This window comes from Aspergillus alliaceus (genome assembly GCF_009176365.1).
Source record: "Aspergillus alliaceus strain CBS 536.65 unplaced genomic scaffold BDW43scaffold_45, whole genome shotgun sequence".
NCBI lineage: Eukaryota > Fungi > Ascomycota > Eurotiomycetes > Eurotiales > Aspergillaceae > Aspergillus > Aspergillus alliaceus.
In genome coordinates this window covers 146036-168103 of record NW_022474728.1, presented here as the reverse complement: position 1 = coordinate 168103, position 22068 = coordinate 146036, and the positions used below count along the sequence as shown (strand labels likewise).

General features: G+C 49.0%; 6 protein-coding genes across 6 annotated transcripts; 3 read left to right on the top strand and 3 right to left on the bottom strand.

Annotated features, from left to right (window-relative positions):
* Positions 1-529: 529 nt before the first annotated feature.
* BDW43DRAFT_169728 (protein-histidine N-methyltransferase) lies at positions 530-1857 on the top strand. Its single transcript, XM_032038720.1, has 2 exons — positions 530-814; positions 883-1857. The coding sequence occupies exons 1-2, from the start codon at positions 629-631 to the stop codon at positions 1531-1533; spliced, it is 837 nt and encodes a 278-aa protein (XP_031897017.1). The 5' UTR covers positions 530-628; the 3' UTR covers positions 1534-1857.
* On the bottom strand, positions 1650-2649 carry BDW43DRAFT_169688 (putative NADH-ubiquinone oxidoreductase 178 kDa subunit). The gene is made up of 3 exons (XM_032038719.1): positions 2355-2649; positions 1994-2238; positions 1650-1922 (listed from the first exon to the last, which is right to left on the bottom strand). Exons 1-3 carry the CDS (start codon positions 2472-2474, stop codon positions 1766-1768), a joined length of 522 nt encoding a protein of 173 aa, XP_031897016.1. The 5' UTR covers positions 2475-2649; the 3' UTR covers positions 1650-1765.
* An 8237-nt stretch (positions 2650-10886) lies between these two features.
* On the top strand, positions 10887-15142 carry BDW43DRAFT_169644 (putative C2H2 finger domain protein). The gene is made up of 2 exons (XM_032038718.1): positions 10887-10960; positions 11030-15142. Exon 2 carries the CDS (start codon positions 11198-11200, stop codon positions 14837-14839), a length of 3642 nt encoding a protein of 1213 aa, XP_031897015.1. The 5' UTR covers positions 10887-10960; positions 11030-11197; the 3' UTR covers positions 14840-15142.
* Positions 15143-16586: 1444 nt separating this feature from the next.
* BDW43DRAFT_286390 (uncharacterized protein) lies at positions 16587-17302 on the bottom strand. The gene has a single exon (XM_032043041.1). The coding sequence runs from the start codon at positions 17261-17263 to the stop codon at positions 17069-17071; it is 195 nt and encodes a 64-aa protein (XP_031897014.1). The 5' UTR covers positions 17264-17302; the 3' UTR covers positions 16587-17068.
* A 708-nt stretch (positions 17303-18010) lies between these two features.
* Positions 18011-21311, top strand: BDW43DRAFT_169573 (putative C2H2 finger domain protein). The gene is made up of 6 exons (XM_032038716.1): positions 18011-18194; positions 18296-19044; positions 19105-19368; positions 19427-20131; positions 20188-21001; positions 21059-21311. Exons 1-6 carry the CDS (start codon positions 18189-18191, stop codon positions 21185-21187), a joined length of 2667 nt encoding a protein of 888 aa, XP_031897013.1. The 5' UTR covers positions 18011-18188; the 3' UTR covers positions 21188-21311.
* Positions 21252-21980, bottom strand: BDW43DRAFT_169583 (uncharacterized protein). Its single transcript, XM_032038717.1, has 3 exons — positions 21740-21980; positions 21451-21577; positions 21252-21372 (listed from the first exon to the last, which is right to left on the bottom strand). The coding sequence occupies exons 1-3, from the start codon at positions 21869-21871 to the stop codon at positions 21317-21319; spliced, it is 315 nt and encodes a 104-aa protein (XP_031897012.1). The 5' UTR covers positions 21872-21980; the 3' UTR covers positions 21252-21316.
* Between the last annotated feature and the right edge of the window lie 88 nt (positions 21981-22068).

The following is a 22068-nucleotide window of genomic DNA, read 5'->3' as shown; positions in this document are numbered from 1 at the left end:
GCTTGCACCTTAAAACCTTGATCAGCATATATCGGTTTGAAACTATCTACAAGTGGCCTACGTCTCTGCACTACTATTTTAGTTATATCGACTTAACTTTCAATAATCTTTGGTAGTATCTTAGCGGGGCTTTGGCTGTGGCCAATAATTCGGTCTTTTGCAATGGCTTCCGCATTCAGCTTTGGCTTCTCTGGGGATGATATTGACATTGATGATTCGGAGTTGAACGCAGTTGATGAGGGGCACACATCTGTTGCGCCAGAAAATAGCAGCACACTTCCTGAATTGGTTGCGGCCCGGAGACATGAGTTGAGTGAATTGGTAAGTTTTTTAATCTTCTCAATGTCTCATATGTATCCTTCCTAGCGTTCAAGAGCTAGCTATCAGAATTACTTTCTCGAGTTGTGAAGCAATTCGGCCCTTTTTCCTTTTGTTCAGGTGGAAAAACATATCACTCGTTACGCTTTTACTTCAATTGAACATTATACTAACCATGCCATAGCTCTCGAGTCTTCCATCTCAAGTGTCATTTAACAAACTCAACATAGTCACAACCCAGGATGGACAAACATCCGAAAAGACACTCACACTCGCTCGCCGCGAGGTGTTTGACATCCGTGCTCAATTAATGGCAGAGGATACAGCTGACTATGAGAACGAAGAACTGATCTCCGGACTCGAGAAGGGGGATATCACGCCTAACATCTATGAAGGCGGCTTCAAAACGTGGGAATGCTCCGTAGATCTAGCCAAATTGGTTGTTAATGAAAACAATTCTTCCGGTGCTAACGCGGATGATCGACATATTATCGAGGTTGGTGCTACATTCAGAATTGAGCTTTCATTTGTCTACCGAACCAGTCACTAATGAAGGATCTCTAGCTTGGTGCGGGGACCGGGGTACCCTCGCTTGCCTTGTTTGCGCAATTACTATCTCAACCTGAGGGCTGTCCACGGACTACTCGCTTCACGTTTGCGGATTATAATTCTGCCGTGCTTCGCCTGGTCACTTTGCCTAATTTGCTTTTGACCTGGATGTACATTGTCACGCGTCAGAAGTCGGTCTCGGTCGCCGGGGCGGAAGACCAGGTCGAAGAAGAGTTGGAATTAGATATCACTCCGGAACTTCTCGAAGCTTTTCAGAAGGATCTTGCCGAACGGAGCATAACGGTCCAATTTATCTCCGGTGCCTGGTCTCCCGCTTTCGTTGATCTGGTGTTCTCGTCGGACGAGAAAGCCAAAGGAGGGACGTTGGTCCTTGCTAGTGAGACGATATACTCGCCGGCATCTTTGAGTGCTTTCTCGGAAACACTGCTGGCTTTGCTTCGTCGCGCTGTCCAGGCAGGCGGGAAGAGTAGAGCTCTGTTGGCTGCAAAGAAAGTCTATTTTGGTGTTGGCGGTGGTGTGGATGAGTTTTTGGCAGTCTTCAATACCGTCGGTGGTGCTGGTTTGGATGTGAAGGAGCGGCTGGATGTTAAGTCAGAAGGAGTGGGTAGAATAATCCTGGAGATTGTGCCCAAGGCTCTCCAATAGTGGGGATATCAATAAAAAAAAAGGTACCGTGATTAGAGTGTCAACTTCGTCCTATAACTAGAATATGGGTTATAGATTCCGGTTGGTCCCCGATAGGATCACGAGGGCAAGAAGATCAACAATTCAAACGGTCAACGAAACCTTGAACTGTCCTGTTATATGTACATAATGTTTAACCCTGCCATGCCTACTACCGGCATCTTGAAACAAAAAGAGAAAAAATCAATTTTGTCTAATCATAGAGAGAGACAACCTTGCCATCCTGCATCCGGGCAACACGGTTCTCTTCCATCTTCTGGTTCTGACGTTCATAGTGTGCGGTGACATGGCTCAGATCCACAGCCGAACCGGCAGGGACGTTGTAAGGAGGGGCAGTGTTGAAGCTGACTCTGAAAGGAGAGAAGAAAAAACATTATATTAGCTTCTAATCTGGTGGAGGGGAGACGGTTGTGAGACATACTCGGGCTGCTTCAATTCGAACGACGCTCTCGGGCCCTGACTCTGGAACAAGTGGCGGTCATGAGCGGCCTTCTCCATAACGACGGTGCGAATGGCATTTCTCTCCTCGAAGATCTTCTCCGAAGGGGTCCACTTTTCGATGAGACCGGAAATCCACGATTGTGATCCAGACTCCTGGTTAGACTGGCTCAGTCGGTAAAGGACATAGGCAGAGGCGAAGGAGCCGACGGTGACGTAGAAACTACGCTGTATAAGCCACAAAGGTCCATGTTAGTTATGATATGATCCAAATTGACCAATTGATGGATAGCAGCCGACCACCAGCGAAGATATCCAATTGCAGAGGGGTCAAGAGAACGTACGCCGAAGCTCTCGTTCACAGGCTCAGCATGGTGGTGAGCCGCGTGGGAGTCGAATCGCCGTTGTGGTTGATTGCGCAGCAGTAGCCGCGCGGAAGCGGCCGATCGCCTAGCGAAGAACATAGTGTGGAGGAAGACAATTGATAGGGCCAAACGATTATGATGCCGTCGCCGGGGATTTGGAGGAGGAACGCAAGCTGATGAGCCGTTCGAGACGGATATCACGTGAATTATTCCATTTTTGGTTTAGTGTAGCCACTGGTCTTGGCGCCGGAGACCCGGTCACCTGCCAATGAGAAGCCTGATTATTTCCTCCTAATTCTCTATATGTTGGTGACCGTCTGACGGTCATTATGCCACCCAAACAACCCAAAACGCTGCGGACTCGGACGGATGGTGAGTCTTGCCTCGCTCGGATACTTTACAAGGATTCCCGGATCAAGGAACGAAATCTATTCGAAACCAGCGTTGGGGAGAAATGGTCTTAGCGGCATGGGTCTATACCATGTTGCCTACTTCAACAAGTCGCCAGACGTGCGGGTCGCTGCGCTGTCTCATCAGTAATGGTGGTTTTTCTTTACACCGCACTTGGAGTGATGCAGATGCACGACTAACTGCCTCATTCCGAGGTGGTGCTCTCCACTGTTCCCCAGTTGCATGGTGTCAATTGGGCTGCTTTCATGCAGGCGCCTGAACGTTTGGTTATCAGAGGCGACATGTCATCGATCTGATTTTAGCGCTGTCGACCCACTCGTTACCTGCCTCCTCCACCGACTTTGACTGAATCCTCCATCCTGTCAATGGAGGAGAGTATTATGACTGTATGCGACACTTTTATTTTTTCCCTTTGCGTCTCTACGCACTATGATTCATCCTGCCACCTTTAAAAAACCCGTGCTATTGATGCCCAATGCTTACTCATTGGGTGTTGCCCTGCTCCCATCTTGGAATGACCGGTCCACTTCTGTATCCCCTTTTCGCGCGAGAAATGAATGCTCTTGATTCCTACCCAGATGATCCTTGTTGAATGGGTATCAATTACTGTTCTAAGAGCCGGTCCGTTTTGTCCGCCTTACCAGCCTCCTTGGGGCTGGATGTAGTACCTCCAATGTTCTGCGGATTTCTTTTTTAGGGCGTGTTTTAGGAATAGGTTTTTAGCTGGGTATTTTTACTGCTTCGTCGAATGTTTCAATTAATTTCGATTCCTCAGAAATCCCAATTATTTATTTGACGAGCTGAGTCTTGCCGAAATTGTCTGCTTGCGTTCAACGCAGGTATTTGCCATCGGGCGTCTTGACTTCGTGGATTGCAACCATTTGCTCCCACTTCCAGGCTTCCCTGCTCTAGGGCGAATTTTCTTTCTCGCATTACTTTTTTCGTCCTTACATTCTTCCCTGTATCTGTCGTGTGATCGTTTGACCCTTCACCCCCTCCGAGCAAGTTGTCCTCTTTTTTCCATATCAGATCGGAATATATCTTTGGCGCCGCTGAGCGCATTTCTAAATGTACTACTTCACACCCCAACCATCACCCAATTGAGTTTCCGCTGACGGGTTTTTTAGCCTACTGGTAACACGTCTTTTTCCTTTTCTTGAACTTGGGCACGCATATTTTTACCACCATGGCCCCATCAGGCAAGAAAGGAAAGGGCAAGTCCGGTGGCAGTAAAAAGAATAAGAAGTCGAAAGCCCAAGAGGAGCCAGAGAATCAAACACCTCCACCTGCTGTTACTATCCCTGAACCACAACCAGAGGAACAACAATCACCTGAACAACAATCCCAGGAGCCACAGCTAGCTGAATCACAGCTGCAAGAACAACAACAACCTGAAGAACTATCTGACCAAACAGTGGAGCAAACAGCTGATCAACAACCCGAACAGTCAATAGAGCAACAGCCCGAGCAATCAATAGACCAACCCTCGGAGCAAACAACAGACCAACCAGACCAACAGACAGATCAACCTCTGGACCGGACCCATGACCAACAGACAGATCAACTACTAGACCAACCACTAGCAGAAGAGGCTGACCAACAGCCCCTAGACCAGCGGGCAGAGTCACTGCAAGAGCAACCCTTTGATCAACAGCTGCACGAACAACAGCAACCAGAAGGAGCGATCGACGGCGAGCCCCAACTATCAGAAGCTCCAGTAGAGCCTGAGTCAAGGTCTGCATCAGAAGTTGTGCCAGAAGTTGCATCGGAAGCCGTGCCAGAAGCCGTGCTAGAAGCCGTACCAGAAGCCGTACCAGAAGTTGTGCCAGAAGTTGTGCCGGAAGTCGCATCAGAGGCTGGACCAGAAGTCGTGCCAGAAGTCGTGCCAGAAGTCGTGCCAGAAGTCGTGCCAGAAGCCGTGCCAGAAGCCGTGCCAGAAGTTGTAGCTGAAGTTGCACCGGATTCAGTCCTAGAGACAGAGCTGGTACCAACGCAAGAAGTGGAGCAGGAACAGCCCAAACCCACTGTTGAGGAGGTTTCACCGGCTCCTGATTCTGAGCAACGACCTGAACCACCCAATCCCGAAGAGGATGGTTCTGCCCAAGTGACTAGTCCCGGCCTCTCCTCAAGTCAACAGCTAGATGCGAGTGATGTCCAGCAGGAGCCCGCAGTGCCTCAAGAACTACATCAAGAGCAACTAGGAGCACCGGAACAACCAGTTAAAGAGGTCGTTGAAACAACTCCGGAGAATATCGACGTATCCAATAAACAGATTGTCGAACCTCCAGAGCCGACTCCAGTGACAGCACCGCAGACCCCCTTGTTCTCAACGGACCCAACTACGGCTTCTGTAGAGACCCCATCTGCTACCGAGACGCAATTCGCTGAGTTTGCATCTCCAACAAAGACCGACGCTCCTGAGATTGATCCATACGCACCCTCTGCCTCTGACCCCTCCTTTGAGGGAGTTGAAGCAGCGCCTGCTTCCACTGCCCGCCAAACTACCCCACCTGTGTCCAAGCCTGCTTCTCCTGTGCCAGAGCACGCTTCACCCGCACCTAGAGCTGTTTCGCCTGTGCTAAGGGACACCGTGCCTACACTCAAGGCTGCTTCTCCTGTACCTCAGGTAGCCCCATCAATGGCTGAAACAGTCTCGACGACGCAGGAAGTTGAGCTCCCTGCGGAAGAATTCATCCCGCCTGCACCTTCGCCACCAGTCGATGCTTCTATATATCAAGAAGCTCCGCCCATGCCACAATCCTTCTCGCCAGCTCAGAAGATGGCTTCTCCCGTATCGAAGGCAGCATCTCCCTTCCAGAAAATTGCCTCCCCTGTCCAGAAATCCGCATCTCCAAAGGTCACTAGCCCCCTCGCTCGCACTGCGTATATGTCACCGATGGTTTCTCCGCACGCTACGCCCCACGCTACGCCACCAGCACCGCCACCAATGGCTCCTATGCCGCCTCCGAGCACCGCTCCTAGCGTAGCCAGCTATGCTACCGCTTACTCCCCCGTCATGACCACTGCAGGGTTTATGCCCCAGTATGCTTACTACCCTGCTGGCATGCAGCCCACACCTCAAAGTGCTATGGAGCCCAACACCGCAACAGCGTACCGGCATTTGCGCGACCTGACATATGCCAACGGCAATGCGCTCAATGGGATGAACGGGATGAACGGGATGAACGGGATGAACGGGATGAACGGTATGAACGGAATGAACGGAATGAACGGAATGAATGGATTCTACCCTACCCAGAATGGACACCCCAAAGGAGGAATGATGTCGCCCCCAGATTCCCATCATCACCCTGGGCCTGAAGAGCCAATTGAACTCCTCCAGAGAATTCAGGATGCCATTCCGGACATCAACCGCTTGTTGGGCAGTTACAGAAACACCAAAAGCAAGCTGCAAGCCCGTGAAGCTGAGTTTCAGCAGATGAAGACCCAGCATGAGCAGGATTTGATGCACAAGGACTTCTATATTGAAGCGCTTCAGACCCAGATGAGGAAAACTGCCAATGAGGCCGCGGAAGAGTCAACCAAGCTGAAGAACACTATTAATGAGCTTCGCATGGAGCTTGGAAATCTGGACGAAAAGCGGAAAGACCTCGAAGAAAAACTAGAGCACTCCGAAAAGTCAAATGCGGAGCTGACCCAGACAAAGCATGATCTTGAGGAGGATGTCAGGGCATTGAACACCAACATGAAAGAAGCCCAAGAGGCTCATGAGAACGAGCTGGTGAGGCGCGAACAAGAGAAGGAGGATGCCCTTGCGACTCAGAAGCGTGAAATGACTGAGTCCTTCGAAGAGATCAAGGCCGAAGATGAAAAGGCCGCGGCGGAAGCTTTAGCTGCTCGCGAGAAAGAGCTGCTTGACCAGCAAGAAGCAATGAAGAATGACTACGAGGATCAGAAACAACAGATGCAAGAAGCACACGACACATTACAGTCGAACTTCGATGACAAGGTGAACGAGTTAGAATCCACCAAGATCAATCTCGAGAACAAGCACAAGGAACTCGAGGAAGCTCGTGTGCAGCATGCAAATGAAATTGAATCTCTCAATACCAGTCACGCGGACAAGGTGGCTGATATGGAGAGACGCTGGGCCGATGAGAGAGGCGAATTGGAGCAGCGGATCACAGACAAGTGCGATGAACTCGCCCACTGTGAGCGCGAAAAGCAAAAGGTGGAAGAGGACAATGTCCTCAAGGAGCAACAACTCCAATCAGCAGCTGATGGCATGCGCCTCACCATTGATAATTTGGGATCAGACTGCGACAGGTTGAGAAAGACCCTTCACAGCCTTGGAGAAGCCACTGACCTCAAGAGCACGAAGGGTGATCCATTCTTGTAAGTGTGACCTAGTGCATTGAGAATGTGTTTTAGTACTTGACTGTCTTTCAAAAAATTTCCTTTGTCTTCTTAATCTTCCAGACTGTCTTCTGTGTTACCTTTTTGCCCTGTTCAGACCAGAACTGCGCCACGTTCATTTGTTTTCTTTTGTCCGTTTTGATTTTCCTTATAGAATTATGATCACGATGGTGACGAAGATTATGAGATGTCAATAATGCTATTCAATTGTACCTGCTCTGATAAGAATTCTATAATCTAGTTTGGACTGCTTCGGCCAGCTTTCTCGTCTTATTGTTTCCTTATCTAAGGAACACTTTGCGTACCTACCAATCGACCCTCCCAAGGATGTACTGGCCAAGATACCTCAGGAGCTGCCATCCTTCCTTGATAACACCCCGGCATCGCGCGAGCTGCGCTCTGCATATGTTCAACACATTATCTCGAAGACTTTGACTTACCGGATCTTCCATCCGTTCCTTTTCACCTTGGGCAAGAGGTACGGTAAAGCGGACACTTTCTTCCAGATGCTTTCGATGGATATTCGGCGCAAATCCGTACGACGCGAAGCCTTTTGGAGGCAGCAGACGCTTAAAGCTGCGTATACGACCTCGGATGCTAAACAGTCGATCAACGTCGTGGCCGCCGTGATTGTCGACGAGATCATCGACCACCTGAAGCACTTTGCTGATCCTAAACACATGGACTCCCTTCACACAAGCGTGCGGAAGATTGTCAAATTGGCCGCTGAGACCTGGAGGCTTGCCCGTGTTGAGCGGGAGCTCGTCATGGCCTCCTTCCCAGCCCCTGACTCCGAAGGCACTTCCAATGAGATCTGGGAGGAATATGGAACCCCCAAGGAAGGCCGTGTGGGTTGCAAGGAAGACCCTACCCGTCATGTCATTCTGCGGACTTTCCCTCGCATCGTCCGAGAGGCAGCGCATGAAGATTTCGCCGAAGACGAAGAGAAAGCCCTATCGTGTACTTATACTCAAGGAAGCGTCCTGTACTCTGACTCCCCGGTGGTCATGGCTCGACGCCAAGAGTTGGCCAGAAGGTCCACGGATTCCCTGATCGGTGGAGAGGAGAGGCCCCGAAGCGAGTCGAGAGGATCTGTCCGTTCTGACGGAAAGCCCGGCTCCCCCCGAAGAGGTAAAGCCAGCTTCGATAGCCTGTAGAGTGAATAGGGAACTTGTGAAGACGATCTCCTCGCGATGGCTGCTGAAGGTGTTAAGGCTAAGCATAATAGACCTGCCAGCTGTCGGCTGTGCAACAAAAGCTGGAGTTACATTTCTGGGACAGGGCTGTTTTAAATATACCAGGGGGTTAAAAGATCTGGTGTTTCTTTTTTTGGTTTGTTCGCTCCTTCACAACGATATACTTCTTCTGTTCTGAGTTCAACTTGAGAGCGGTGGATCCCTTTCCACTCCTTGATACATTTCTTTGTTTACCATTTTCTTGTACTTTTTTTTTTTGCCTTTCACTGTGGCATTCGGCATTTGATGGGAGTTTGTGAGCGTGTTTAGTTCTTGTTTGATTTTTGTACTACCTTCTTTTATTCTCTTTTATTCCCTTCCTTTCTTCACTCTCCTTCCACTCTGCACCTAGTAGTGGTACAGGTTTTCCTGATGTGTATTATTTTGTTACGTTGTTATGATCATCGAGATGATGACACTTTCTAATGCGTGTGATGTCAGTGACGAGAATGATTTTTTATTTATATTTATTTTACCTTTTTTGCAGTTCGCTTTCTTGCCTTTTTTCCTTGTATATATTTTTAGTCGAGATGCGTATATCAATGGATCTGACTGACTTCCATCTTTGCATTTAGTTCCTCGATACCTGCTACAAGGAAGGGAAAAAAGCACCGCCACCCATGACTATCCCAAGATGGCGATCAGCAAAAAAAAAAAAGAAAGAAAGAAACAAATCCGACCTGAGTCTTAAAGCTTGTTCCGACCTCAACCCGGCGTCTCCGACATTGCTCAGTCCGGACTCAGCTGGACCAGGTGCACAGCCTCGGACACGGCTGATTGCATGACTAAACCCGACCAACATAGCTAACTAAGTGACCTCAGGTAAGAAAGATTCCATTCATGACGATGGGGAATCGTGGCGCAGTCGATATTTGCGGCTAGAAAGATGTCTGCAATGAGAGACATCATCACTCTATTCAGATTAACCTTACTCACCCAACGTCGTCCTAAACAAGGGTTTCAGAATTCCGTGACCGGCTCCTGTCTGCCCCTGTTGTGGGGGAAAGGAAGTCGGAAGGAGAACAACAAGGAGTGGAGGTTTTGACGACTAGAGCATTTTTAGTGGACCACAAAACAAAAAAGATACTTTTGGAACCACAACCCGATCGGTGCGCTATCGAACACATGGATCTATCTATCTGAAGTGATATCTGGTTTGGATCTTTTTCTTTCTTTCACTCTCTTTTTCTTTTTTTTTTTTTTTTAGACCCCCCTTTTTCCCGGTATGGATGATCAAAATGATAGTGAGAATGCTTCTACCGGGGCACATAGGCCCATTACATCATGTCCGGTCTGATGAAGAATCTCCTTCTTTTCTGACCTCCGTATCATTCTCAAGGATCAGCATCCTACGGGTACTGAATATAGAACACCAATGGGGCTGGGGCCCTTGACCCTCGCATGCACCGCACGATGGCTTTTACCGTGGATGATCCATGACTGATTGCTTATAGAAACAGAAAGGGATTTTCCTTTCACTGAGAAGGAATATTTACTATTCATTAACTTTATTTCTCTCTCTCTCTCTCTCTCTCTCCGTCGGAGAATGATGAATATACTGCTGTTGCTAAAGGTGAACTAATCCGGAAGAGACGTAATCAGAAACCCCACTTCTTCTTCTCTCACTGGCTGGCGACGCGCCCACATTTTCTTAACACCGGCGTGACTCCAGACCGTAAATTAAATTTTCGAGAAATTATTGCTCCGAGTACGTTGTAAGTATCTTGATGGAGAGAAAGAGAGAAAGAGAGGATTTCACAGATAGTTTCCAGGGAGGCATAATATATTCTTTTATCTATTGCAATAATAATAATAACAACCTGAAACGATAAATAAGGGGGTAAATTCTTCCCATAGATTAATTATTATTCTTGATGCTTATGAATCTCTCAATCTCCGTCTCTTGGTGAGAAGAAGAGGCTCTTTAATAAACGATCCCCGGTAACTAATCCTAAAATAATAAAAATTAATACTACTAGTATTAAAAACACATGACGTTCTCCCTCTCTCTCTCTCTCTCTCTCACTCTCTCTCTCTTTTCCCTGATTTGTGTGGCTCAGTTTACATTTCAGCCGCAAGGCACCTTTTCCCTTCTTCTTGCGTCCCTCCATCCTCCCAACTTCCTCTCTTGATTTATTCTGCGGGAATATAGAACTTGAGATTCTTTCTTCCCCCTCCCTCTCTTCATTTTCTACTTCCACGATCGGGCTCGTGCGTACCCCTCTCTTCGTATAGTTCGATTTCATAACCTTCCCATTATTTCAAATCTTGCCCTACAAGGCGCCCCCTTTTTTTCTTGTTAATTCCTGCTCCCCACTCTCCCCATTAGCTCATCCCCAAACCTTGAATCCACGGTTACTTCTGCTGTCTCCCGTTTCATTCTTCTTGTCTCGTCGACCCCGTTACTCTCTATATAAACACTGCTTGTGAACTCAATCTGCGTCATTGATTGAGCTGAATCGCGACCAGGAAAACAACCGCAGCAGAATGATTCCTGAAGTGGCCTAATCTTAAGGTGGCTGCAGCTGACGGATCCTCTGCCCTACTACTTATATGTTACACGTAAATATATCTATCTCATTGGTTTTCTCAATCTTGCATAACCGCCGCTTTCATCCGATGATTCTCTAGACATGCGTCCTCAACTTCACCTTCTGTCTCTGTGAGCCTTACTCTACTAGCTAGACGAGCCGGGCGCGCTCCACCAGGGTCATCCTAAGACTGCGACCCGCCCTCATATTCTTTGTTCGGTGCCGGTTCAGAATATAGCAGAATTTGGACATCGGGCCTACCACGACCATGTCCACCCTGTCGCCCCAGTTTGTTCCAAATGATTCGCCCACCCACACAAAATTTCATGATGCTTCCTTTCCCGACCCTTATCTCTCAGCTCAGCTAGACCCTGAGGTAGCATCCTTCAAATCATCTGCAATCAGACTAACCCCTGTGAGCGGCGACGACCATGGCACACGCGATGTCTCCTCATCCCCTCGAGAAACCCATGTACACAGGGACTCGACCCGGGATGAATCCCACCTAGCCTCTTATTCTGAATATCTCAGCCCCGCGGATGACCTTTCTAGTGATTTGAGTGTTCACACATCACCGAGCGCCGATTACCTGACGGCAGCCTTCAGTGCCGATCTCTCTCCAGATTCCAACGGTTGGCAATATGACGGAATTTTGCATCCAGGCATGCGCAACGCAGCATCGGACCCGAACGACTTGACCTGCCCACAGACGATCATGGACCCTTCTCAGCTACTGACCCCGAATCTCACCTCCAAATCAAGCGTCTCGTCTGACACGACCAGTGTCAAGAGCCAGGCGGGTTCTACTACTCTGCCGAACCAACCGCAGGCACTCACTCTAATTACCTGTCCCCCGGACGGGAGTCTGGGTGTGCCCGCAGATCCTGGTTCCCCCAGGGTCAGAAGCCCAATTGTCAAAATAGAGAGTTATTCCCGGGGTGATTCGCCGGTCAGAGATATGCGGCGACTAAGTCATTCGTCGACACACCTTTCGCCCGGAGGCCCTTCCAGCGATTCCGAAGAGGAAGATGTAGATAGCGGATATCTTGGGTCTGTCCGGGCTGTCTCGCGAAAACCCGATGGCTCCTGGATCCCGGATGTCGCGACGGGCCAGGCTGGTGTGGACCCAATGGCCCGGGAAAATGTATACGTGCCAAGTCCGAACGAGATCGAGCTGCGGCGACAGCTGGAGGAGAAAAATGAGGATATTCGATCTTGGTCGGCCTCAGTCAGCGTGGCAAATAGCGAGGCTGGAGACGATTTACCCTCACACAGGGGCCGCAAGGGCCACACGGGTAACCGACGCAGAGCGAAGAGCACCGGTGACCCTTCACTTCGGCAGGATTACTTTAACCTGAACGCCGCTTTCATTCCGGGACCGGGCATACTTGTTACGGAAAACAGCGAGGAGGAATACAGTGACCCTGGATCGAACATCGAGGGAACCGGGTCTGACTCCCCTAGCGCCAGTGTAAACGAGGTAATGTGGTCTATAGGGAACCAGGAAACGCCGTCCAAACCGCCAAGTCCCGAAGAGGAGGAGCCGTCTCCTCGCCAGTTTCTGGGGCGGCCGCCGTGGCGGGATCTCGCACCTGACCCTTCTCCCGACATGATACGAACACAGCCCGCAAGCTCAACCGCTGCCATGGTCGAGTATGAAAGACGAGCAAGGGACCTAGACACTGCTTCGCGCGCGGCGACTTGGGGCACGCGGCGCAGAAGCGACGCCGAAGTCAATAGTCTTATTGGTGCCGGGGGATCCTTCGAAAACTTGTCGATCAGCAACGACAAGGGCAGGAAACACGAGCGGCGGAGTAGTCTCCGTAAACTGTTGCAAAGGAAATCACATAATAACCTCAAACCGTCCAACAATCTCAAGCGACATCTATCCGATCTCTCTATCTCGCTACCCGGCTCCGAGGACCCCAACAAGGGTGACGAAAACAAGCATTCCCATCAAAGAAAGAACAGCTTCCCACATCGGAAGTTGAGTCTTGGGCTTTCCCCTCGGTCTCCGCGGGCTTCCAGATCGCCTAGTTTGAGCACTGGAGGCGCCGTTATCGCGATAGCCGGTCAAATGGCCGCTATAGGGAGTAAGGATACCCTCAGGGCGGCATCACCCAGCTCAACGACCACCCCTTGGTCTTCGTTGAAGGTTCGTGGTCGAAGCAGAAGCGAAATACCTAGGCCGTCAACACCCGGGCTCATCGATCTGATGACCAGTCATGGTGGGCCACCGGTCGCCAATATCGCTTATTCGCACCTATCGCCGGAACCTCGCAGCGCCCAGCCGCTCAGAACTCGCCCAAGGCATGACGCCGGTGACGATGATGAAAATGACGATAAAATGGTTGATGAGAGAGGATTGGTGATGGATCTCTCAGTCCAGCCACGTCTCCCCGTTCCCACTCTGGAAGGCTTTAAGACCCAGATCGCTGAGCTAAATCCCCGACTTGATCTGGCCTTGCTTGACCGCTTTGCTAATGAACAAGTTCGTCGTTACAAGAAGTTGGTGGAAAATAAATTATGCCATACATGTGCGGTTAATAAGAATAGTTGTGGTTCGGATAAATTCTGCTTTGCCCAGGGCGGCGAAGCTCAACTGTTGGCACCTCGCACAGGTCCACAAGACTCGGAAGCTCCCCATACCCAGTTCCAGATCCCTGGGCATGGTGAGGCAGGCGATGATCCTCAAGCCCTCGGGGAAAGTGCTGTCACCGCGGCACAGTTTCCCGCAGGGGTCCCTTTGCCTCCAGTCAAGCGACTTCCAGCGGAGTTTGAATGCCCGATATGCTTTCAGGTGAAAAAATTCCAAAAGCCATCAGACTGGACCAAACATGTTCATGAAGATGTACAGCCGTTCACTTGTACTTTTCCTCGTTGTAATGAACCCAAATCGTTTAAGCGCAAGGCTGATTGGGTACGGCATGAGAGCGAACGGCACAGGCAACTGGAGTGGTGGACCTGCTCGGAGCCCGATTGCAGCCATACATGTTACCGAAAGGATAACTTTGTGCAGCACCTCGTTCGCGAGCATAAAATGCCAGAACCCAAGATCAAGAAAACGAAAGCCAAGGGGCTACCCAAACATCAGGGGGACCCGAATTCGCCCGAGATGCTAGCGGAGATCCAGCGTGAGCACGAGATTGAGCAACTCTGGAATCTTGTGGAGCGATGTCGACATGACAATCCGAAGGGGCCCAAGGATGAGCCGTGCCGGTTCTGCGGTAACGTCTGCAGCAGCTGGAAAAAGCTTACAGTGCATCTGGCCAAGCACATGGAGCAGATCGCGATGCCCGTGTTAGCTCTTGTCAATGAACGGGATCTGTCCTCCAACTTGGGATCCGGTCTTGCTGGTAAGGGCAATCTTGGCTCCGAATTGGAGTCAGGTGCGCGTGAAACCACCAATTTTACACCCAATCTGACTGGGGTCCAAGCTGGGGCGGACATGTCGATAGGCTACGCGCAGGGACCCTACCCAGGCAATGACGTTGGGCAATCTGATGGGCTTGAGGTCCCTTTCAGCTCCACCGGCCTTCCCCACTTTACCACCATGTCAGGCGCATTCATATCCGCCGAGCCTGAGTCGATGGACGCGTACGATGATTATAGTGTACAGGTGGGACTGCATACAGGGGGGGGCATGGACCAGTCGCGGCTCATGCCTATGCATCAGAATTCGGTGACATATCCCCCCCCTTTCAACGCCGGGCCACGCCCTCGGATCTCCAATCCAAATATGAGCGTATTACAAGAGTCGTATAATTTCTCAATGTCTCCCACGGAGATGCAGCCTACCTATGACCCCCGGTACATGTCATCCACGGGGGAGAATGGCTATGTCTGCCAAGGGTCTCTGGAACCAACTATGCCATACACTACGCCTAGGGCCTACCCAGATCAACTTTAGTAAAAACCGGTTTACATCGGACTCTGGTCTCTGCTGGACCGGGCCGTAACCGCTTACGCTAACATTTTTTTTTTTCATCTTTATGTTAATGATACCCTAGCACATTAGTTTGGCGGATCGTGGAGGAATTTTCTATAATCTGATCTGAAACGACACCCACCCATGTTTTTTTGAGTGTTTTTATTTCTTAACTTTTCTGTTCCTTTTTTTTTAAAAAATTTCTCTCCCTTCCACCCTTTCTTAACACCTCCACATATCAGTCAGATTATATTATATCAACCTTTTCTTCCCGTTTTTCGTATACTTTCGGGATGATCGATCTGCGCTTATATACCCTTAAAACAACAAGTGGTTACTCGACGGTCATGTCTTGACCTGAGGTGGTATGCGCGTCATATCCTAGTTGTTATTATGTCTATGTTTCAGCAACAGGTCTTTGTTTTTGTCGTTTTCACAAACTTAGCGAATTCAGCCTGTGGCTTTTTTCCCCTCTATTTTTTAGTGTTTAGAGATATTTTGGACCAACGAATAATAGACGTCAACCCACCCCCCCCCAGCTTTGGTCATTTGGCACATAGGCAAGAAGAACCTCCGATTAAGAACCTATGCATAATACTGCCTACTATTTAGGTACTAAGCTGGACGGGGGGTCCGAAAAGGTCAGTCGCTCTGTGGGTAGTGATTGGGCGAGGCGCCATGCGTCTCACCAGGAGAGAACAATAGCACGTAGTATCTCGCAACTGAGTCCTCAGGACGTTGGCCAACGATGTCAACATGAAAGGGGAAAAAAAGAAATGAGACATCACACAGCCGGATGCACCCCCAAGCTTCCCGGCCGGACGGCTGGCAGCGCATCCCTGCTATCCGTTATAAATAGTAAACAGTAACCGTAATATTGCAGAGCGAGAGATTCACGGACTTTAAGGCTCCGCGGAGAAAATCTGCAGATTGGTGTGGGCGAAACGAAGAGAACAATTAGGTAGAGGCTAAAAAAAACACGAGTTTTCGAGGCGATCGACATCCCAGCTGATGTTTTGGGATCGACTTTGGGGCAGGAGTTCGTCCGTTAAGGTTTCGAGCCGGTTTACGACAAACCCAACGCTTTGGGAAACGCAACGACTAGACCCAGAGTATCTTAGCCGTAGTAGATAGGCTTTGACAGAGTGGATCAGGGAGACTCTCCCCCTTCTCCTGTCGGACGGAATTTGTCAACCATATCTGCGCGGTATATAGTGGATAAACTATGTATGCGGAGTATGCATGTATTGTGAGCGCAATAATAATATAATTACCGAAACCGTTAAAGCAAGCTGTATCCATCCAACTCTGTTTCTCGCTCTAGGTTTCTCTATAGCGTTGCGAGGCCACCAATGGCAAGGAGGAACGGCTTATAAATTCCCAGAATTCAGGGTCTAGGCTGAGAACGTATGATCTCCACGAGATTGGGTGGGAAGTGATGATCCAATGAGAAAGCTTTAGGTTCATGGTAGTAGCTAAGTGATGTGCAGAAGTAATAATCATAATAATCATCAATAATCAGACGGATAAAGAGGATAAGTTTGGGTATATTAGCAATTTAGCTGTTGGCATGCTCCTTTTTTTTCTTTTCTTTTCTTTTTGCCAAAATAAAAAAGGTGAAATAAGATGAGTAATTAAAAATATTAGAAAAGAAATCATTATTAATAATTTTTGACCTTTTTCTATTTACTTATTCTTATTCTTATTCTTATTAGTGTTATTATTGTTATTATTTTCTCGCATGATGAACTAACTCTCTTTGAGGGAACTTTTGTCCTTACAGGCACAGCCACTCTGCCATCCGTGTGTTATTGGCTCTCGCACGCTAGTTGTCATGATGCCGACGGAGCCCTATCATTTGTCCTAGTTCTTATTCTGTTGCCAATCACTGACCACATACCACGCGTGCCAGAGACCCCTTGCATACCCCTCCTTCTCTGTCGCGGCGAGAGGAAAGCCTAACTAGGTAAATAGCTTACCCTTCTGCTAATTCGTTTCAGCTGACGAGTCCCGGGGAATCAATTCCCGATGTGGAGATTGTGGAGGGCCTTGAGTTTTCGGGTGAAAAGGAAGTGGGATCTAGTACATTGAAGATTAGTTCCTTTACATACCATTGGAAATATGAGGCTTTAATTGTTCTCCCTGTTTCTCCTTTCTCTATCCCTCGTTCTATCTAACTATCTATCTACCTATCTATCTATCTATCTAGGGCTATTCGGATCCGAGTATCCAGGGGTAGAGCTTTTTCTGCAATGAGTTACTACAATCTGTATGTACGCTCTTGTGTACCTGTACATAGCTCTCTCTGTGCGTGTGTACATTGGGGTCACGTCTGAAGGAGAAAGAAAGCAGGGGAATAGAAGAGATAGGAGCTGAGACGAGAACGACGAGGTAGTATTCCTCCATGCAATATGAACTCACAGCGTTTAGCAATGAGTCATAAAAATTCGACAGTTTATTTTATTTTATATTTTCTTTTCCTTTTGGGGGGGAGGGGGGGGAGGGTCATGAATAGTATGACAGATCCCACGAAGAGTTTAGGCCAGTCACGGGAATAAATCTCCCTCTCTCTTTTGTCGAAAACAGAAGTAAATCAATCAATCCATAATCTCCATCGCATCGATTATTTAGATGGTCGTTGTGCATCCCACTAAATACTCACCTTCAATGGACTCTGCAGCACAGCCCCGATCATTGGTCCCTTCGTATGCATCCACAGACAATACGTACTTTTGAATCCCTCCCCTCTCCTGTCCTGTCAAGGTGGGAAGCTTTCGTTCCTTTTTTCCCTGAACACGTTATCGCGTGGGGTTTGGCGATGGGTTTAGTCGTCCACCAGCCGTCGATCCGTCCTTCGTCTATCCTTTCCCCTTCTTCTCTCCCGCTGACATATATGCTCTCGGGTCTCCCCTTGTCGCCTCTTTTCTCTTCTTCAGCACCCTATATAGGCTCAATTAACTTTTTTCTATTTTAAAAACGGCTTTTCTTCACTGTCACACCCTGGTCTGTGTTTCATCTCCGAATTCACTCAGCCTCACAGCTCATCGGCCTCTCCTTCTGACTATGTTTGGCCTTGTCTCGACCATCATCAATCATCCAAGAAGACCATTTTGACCTGAAAAGGCGCCTAGAAGACGCTTACTTAGACTGATGGCCTGTGTCGACTTCTAACACCACCGTCCGGCTTTTGCGACCTCCGCGAGCCTACCCGACTCACGCTCTATCCAGATTCTTGATACCGAATCTCCGACTCACTGTTTGGATCTACCGATACCTACAACCGCAAAAGCAGTTGCCAACAAAGTAATACTTGAAAACGTTTTTGGCCGCTATGAGCGTATGTAGCTGTCCTTTTAGTCTCGTTCGATCTTATATTGATCTTCGACGCCAGTGACGCATTGAATTGAAAAACTAATTTTGTTTGTTGACTTGCGTTAGGGATCAGGTTCCAACAGAATGGCCTGGGATAACACGGGGGATATCCTCCAGGGCATTCTAGATCGTCATGTCGCACCAACATCGCCGCAGATAGAGATCTCATCGGATGGGTTCTTGACCTCTGAGTACGGTCCCAGCGATCCAGCTTCGTTCCTGGGTCTGCAATTTGGTCCCGATCCCGCTGTTATCCCTCACGGTCATGTGGCTCCGCTCAGCCAATGGCCAGCGCATCACCATCAGGCATCATCACCGCCACCTCACCCCAACTTGGATGTCTCGCACTACCATTATCCGCGGTTAACCAGCCACCAAGATGCCTGGAACCCACTCCAAGTGACAGGAGTGCCGGTGAACACATCGGCATGGGGGTTTCCAACTGTCAGTAAACCCCAGCAGCCTGGGGTTGGCCGCAAATATTCGACTGGACAGTACAGCGCAACCTCCGAGAGCGGCAGCCACTTTAACGGCTTTCACCCTTCGGACTCGGGATACAGCAGCCGTAGCTGTGCCACACGCTCGGTGACTACGTCCTCTTACGCAGTAGAGTCCGTCAGCAGCCCATACTTGGCACCGCATGAACACGAACAAGAGGACAGAGCGTCAACGCTAGACCTCGGCCCATCACATTGTAGCGACACAGTCATCGATGCGATGGAGGTGGTGGAGTCGCCATCTTTACTGTGCCATGATTTGATCAAATGCGAGTATCCCAACTGTCCATGGACGGGCAAGTGTCCCTCTGATAAGAGGTATGTTTTAAACGGTTTCCTGGCATGCGGAAGCCAAGCAAGCGGGTTAACGAGGAGCAGAAAACATGAGGCAAGGCATAGGAAAATGTTCAAATGCGATGAACCTGGCTGTACGCGCAAGGAAGGCTTCGGCACCATCAATGATCTTGCGCGACATAAGAAGTGCGTTCACAAACAGGAGCCGGAACGCGGGCCCAAGGTGCTGTACATGTGCTTTGGACGCAACTGTCCGCGTCGAGGCAAGGAATGGCCGCGGTTGGACAATTTCCGTCAGCATCTCTCCCGGATGCATAACGATGAGGATACCAATGAATTACTGAAAAGGTGAGTTAGAGCTCTGTGGGTAGTACATGAGAGGCGATCAATCATTGAACAAGCCCAGGTCGCATGACTGGTACGAAACTTGCGTGAAGCCACAAGTAGGAACGTCGTCCTTTACCGACCACTTCTCAGATGATGTAACTGTTGCTGCTTCTGAATCAGAATATAACAGACGGGGTTCTGGCCAAGACCTCTGCAGCTTGGGGTCTTCAAATCCACTTGTCTTAGGGTCTTCCACCCACTCCGGTCTACACCCAACCGAGGATCGCCGCACGCAGCGGAGAGATTCTGCGTTGGACTGCGCACCAAGGCTACTCACGACAAAGGCTACGCAGCGCCTTGAATTACCAGCCCTAACAACCCTCAATCTCAGCTCAACCACAGACCCAGAGTCTTCCGCTCCTTCACACCCGGGGCAGCCCCAACACAATGAGGTGGAAAATATGGTGTCTGAAATGGCTACGAACATGGTCAACGCCATGGCAAAAATGATGAGCAGCACTAGCAGCGATAGCGGAAACAGTCAACGCAGGCATAACCAACAAATGGTCGACACCATCGAGGCAAGCGAGCATGAAGTTGGATTGTCCGATCAGAAGCGCGAGATAATGCAAAAGATTTTGTCCGCGGCTCTGAACCAGGTATCAGGAAATTTGGAGCCCAGTCAGGGTAATTCGCAAGTGGTACCTGACCGGAAAGCCGACAAGAGAGGCTGGATACAATGCGAGTTCTGCACAAAACGCACGCGTCTACGCTGCGAGATGAAGTAGGTAAACGTACGTCGCTGTATCTGAAACAGAGTTCTGATACTTCGCATTTTAGAAAACACAAAAAGCGCCATGAGCGACCGTACGGTTGCACATTTGAAAAATGCAACAAGACTTTCGGCAGCAAAGCCGACTGGAAGCGACATGAGAACTCGCAGCATTTTCACTTGCAGAGTTGGCGCTGTACTCTTCCTGATGCGCAAGGGGGCTTGCCTTGCGCTCGCCTATACTACCACCAAGAATTATACGTTCAGCACCTGAAAAAGCACCATCACGTGGAAGACGATGGGGTACAAGCTTCCCTTTCCAAAAACAGTATCGGGCGGAACGGACAGTCGCAATTCTGGTGCGGTTTTTGTCGCGATATTATCCCACTCAAAAGCCAGGGCCTCGCCGCGTGGAATGAACGCTTCAATCACATAGATACGGAGCACTTCAAAAATGGAGAGCGTATTGGTGATTGGCTCCTCCCGTCAGGACATCTGACCAAGAGCCTAGAATGTGATGAAAGAAAGGAACGAGCCGAAGCGAACGCAGATGCAGATGCTGAGCCCATCGCGGACGAAATCAGCGATGATGATTCTGCGAGCAGCATCTGTAACTCCGAAAGCGAGAACCTACGGGATGAAACGACAACGGAGGTCCCAGAACAAGCCCAGGATCTCCCGGTTCGCCAAATTCACGATCATTTCAAAAACAACTCTCCTATGTTTGACTCTCTCGCCGAAGCGACGAATTTACGAAAACGCAAATTCTCCGCCCCACAACCGTCTCTGGACTATTATCTTCGCGTGGATATTCCAACTATCGACAAGAGGTATAAGACCGATGACGCACTTGAAACCCAATATGGGAACCTCGCCTACTGCGTATGTCATTCTAGATCAGCCGAACTTATGGCTGCAACTTTGCTGACTCAAAAGCAGTGCCAGTGTAAACAAGGGCCATTTTCTTTGTCTTATACAACGCAATGCTTGTATTGCCCTCATAGCTTGTGCGGCAGTTGTGGAAGTGAGCGTCAATCTCTACCGAATCGATATATTGAGTCCTCTTAAAGGGCGATGTACATACATACTGAGCCTACCAAACCGGCTCTTTTCATGAATGAAAGTAACGTCAGATCTTACATTGACATAACGGGGTATATATAATACAATTTTCACGTAGGATAAGATGAAGAAGACTTATTTCTGGGAGCCTGTCAACTCCTTAGCCTGCTTCTCCAGAGCTGCCACCTCTTCTACAAAAGATTAGCCAAGGGCCGTGTGAGAGTGGAGAAACAACAACGGGAAAAAAAGAAATTACTCTCAAAACGTACGATTCTTGGTGTACTTCGACTCATCCATCTCAAGTTTCAACCATGTCCAGTAGATAACTTGGTAGGTGAAGATGGCTCCTAGAAAGACCTTGGCAAAGGGACTCACGAAAGCCTTGTATCGGGATGCCTTGTCTGAGTGTTAGCATTCCTAATATGTATGTATATTCTCTTTCTACACAGCGAAGCGTAGTGTTCCATTTCGGAGTGACATATCCACGCCTAGTAATGAAGACATCGCCGTAACTATCATTTCTACCATGAAGGCAGTTTAGGAGTAGGAATCACTTACCCCTTCTCTGAATGAACTGGATTCATTGGCATTCAAGTTGATCCGAGTGGTGGTAAATGGTCTGCGAGACGGGAATGCAGTGAAGAGGAAACGGGAAGGAAAAACATGGGATGTGGGCAGTCGGCGAAACATTTTGAATTTAAGAATGAGCCTTTATCTGTATTTATGCATGTATTCTGATTCTTTCTCGCATGTATGTATTATAGATAGCGCCGTACTAAGTTCAGGTAAACTTGAGTAGCGGATGAAAGAAGCACGGCTGAGTCAGCGATCACATGACCTATACGTCGCTAACGCCGCATTAGGCAAGCGGCTCTGCATTAAATCAT